The sequence below is a fragment of the Chrysochloris asiatica genome, unplaced genomic scaffold (assembly GCF_000296735.1).
Source record: "Chrysochloris asiatica unplaced genomic scaffold, ChrAsi1.0 scaffold00087, whole genome shotgun sequence".
NCBI lineage: Eukaryota > Metazoa > Chordata > Mammalia > Afrosoricida > Chrysochloridae > Chrysochloris > Chrysochloris asiatica.
This window is the reverse complement of record NW_006408605.1, coordinates 754397-756961: the sequence shown is the minus strand read 5'-3', so window position 1 is coordinate 756961 and position 2565 is coordinate 754397. Positions and strand designations below refer to the sequence as shown.

At 40.3% G+C, this 2565-nt stretch overlaps 1 protein-coding gene across 1 annotated transcript in view; it reads right to left on the bottom strand.

Moving 5' to 3' along the window:
- The window catches only part of DDX46 (DEAD (Asp-Glu-Ala-Asp) box polypeptide 46), a 113418-nt gene that overhangs the window by 17315 nt on the left and 93538 nt on the right, over nt 1–2565 (bottom strand). Inside the window, exons 21-22 of the mRNA XM_006866207.1 lie at nt 963–1181; nt 509–653 (exon numbers count right to left, since the gene is read on the bottom strand). Of these exons, the coding sequence (XP_006866269.1) occupies nt 509–653; nt 963–1181 (364 nt within the window). The remainder of the gene's footprint in view (nt 1–508; nt 654–962; nt 1182–2565) is intronic.

Genomic DNA, 2565 nt, shown 5'->3' with positions numbered 1-2565 from the left:
AATCCTGGCGCACACCTTTCCGATTTTTAAACCATCCAGTGTTCCGTATTTTGTTTGAACAACTGCCTCTTGTTCTATGTACAGTCTTGGTGTATATACATATACACCAGGACGCCATAATACAAACACACACATATGCAAGAAATTGTATGGGTCATATTTGCTTAGTTTTATCAACACCTATTATAAGGGAATAACAGTTGATTTACTTTGTAACATAAACTCTAGCCAGAATCTACCAGGTAGAAGCACTAATGGGCCAGTCTTCATAAAGCAGATTATCTTTTGGAGTGATTTTCAAATTTGGCTCAATTAACAAATGCTGAAAAAGCCCTCAGATCACTCACCTATGTTTATACGTTAAACTTCTAAATAAAGACCTCAAACGGTTTTTGTTTTTTTTTTTTCAGTCCCTTCTAGAAAAAGATCTCATATTCTCTTTGCTTCTACTACATCTACATCAACCTTGATCCAACTCAAGACTGAAACAGAAATCAGCAGAACTTACTTTCAATTGCCAAGTAAATTTTCCGCTCTCCTTCCTTGGGCTCTTTGCCAGGAGGGAAGTATGTCCCTCTGATTGTAATTGCAGCTTCAGAATATTCACTGATCCTCTGCAGTGCTTCCTTAGAGGTAACTTTCCACCTAGCAGTCTATGAAACAAAAGGTGGAGAAAAATCACTTCATAACAGAGTAAAAAGCCCACCTGATGACAAAGAATAGCTTGGTTAAATTGTATTATGGCTGATATCAAGGTTAAAATGAACACATACCTATATAAGTTTACTTAGATTCTAATGTTATGCATATGCATGACATATTGCATGTACGTTCTAAAGTAATGTACATACTCAGAAAATATAGCAGCTATTAAAGCATTTATGGATTTTAAGAGATTTTTGCTATTAAAAGAAGCAAGACTGTCTAAATCCAAAGGAAAAAAAATTACACTTATTACTTGCCTGTGGAAAGTCATTGATTTCTAATTCTTCCTCATATCTCTTAAAAGATTCATTCTGTCCACCATCCTGTCTCTCTTCTTCTTGTTTCTCTAAAGGTACATAATTCAGCTTGGCATTGATCTTTTCAGCAAGCTGCTCTGCTATGGTTTTTGCAGACACAGTGGGAGCCAGGATGGTACCACCTCTGAGAATTGCATTGGTGGCCTGCTGCATCACATCCTGCAGTTAAAGAATATCTACAGTGAAATCTCAGATAAAGACAGAGGAAGAAAAAGGGACCTCAGTGCTAATTATTCTCTGGAAAGCCACTGCTACTTTTTTTTTCTTTTTTTAAGTTCCCATTAATCACATTAGAAGGATCTAGATAGAGTAGTACAAAATGTGGAACAGAATTCAAAATAATAAAAAACTAACCCAATCTTACTCGTTGGAGACTGACAGAATCCCAACACTATGGCCCTTGGTCATCTTCATACCGTGTGACTCAATTTTCAGCCAAACCAAAGTGTATGTATGGTGTTGCTACTGCAGGCTGTAGAGTTGGTTCCAACTGATAGTAACCCTGTATAGAGTTTTCAAGGCTTCATATCTTTACAGGAGCAGAAAGTCTCATCATTTTCTTACAGAGCAACTGGGGAATTTGAACTGTTGACCTTGTGGTTAGGAGTCCACTGTGTAACCCACTACATGCTATCAGAGCTTCTTAGGTAGGTATATATCGTTGTTGTTAAGCACTGACAAGTTAGTTTCAACTCATAGCATCCCTATATATGGCTTCCATGGAGTGGGGCTGCTAGGTTTGAACCACCAGCCTTGTGGTTAGCAGTCTAATACTTATCCTACAGCACCCACACCAGTACTCCAGATAGATATATGTTGTTGGTAAGTGCTATCAAGTCAGTTCCTACTCATAGCGACTCCGTGTAGGATTTCTGAGGAGCAGCTGGTGAGTTTGAACCACCAACCTGCGGTTCAAATCAACCAGTCCACTTCTCATCCCACAGCGCCACACAAGGACTCCATATAGGTTATGAGTCAGGCTGCCAACCTCAAGGTCAGCAGTTCAAAACTACCAGCAGTTCCACGGGAGAAAGATGAAGCGTTCTGCTACCGTAAAGATTTACAGCCTCGGAAACCCTGTGCAGGGTCGCTATGAGTCGGAATCGACTCCATGATACCTAATAAACAACAACATATATAGTGCTGGTGTGGAGTCCTGGTGTGGTGCTGTGGGTTAATGCACCAGACTGCAAAGCCATTTGAACTTCAAGGCCAGAGGTTCAAGCTCACCAGCTGTTCCTCAGAAACTCTATACAGGGTTGCTATGGGTCAGAACCGACTCAATGGCACTTAACAACAACAACATATATGTATACATATAGGTATATTTGTTATTGTTAAGTGCCTTTGAGTCAGTTCCAACTCATAGGGACCCTGCATACATAGGGTTTTCGAAGAGTGGCTGGTGGGTTTGAGCTGTTGGACTTGTGGTTCGCAGTCCAATGCTAATCCTATAGCACCGCACCAGGAGTCCCTGATAGATATATCTGTTGTTGTTGCTAAGTGTCTCTGAGTCAGTATCGACTCATAGCGACCCCACATA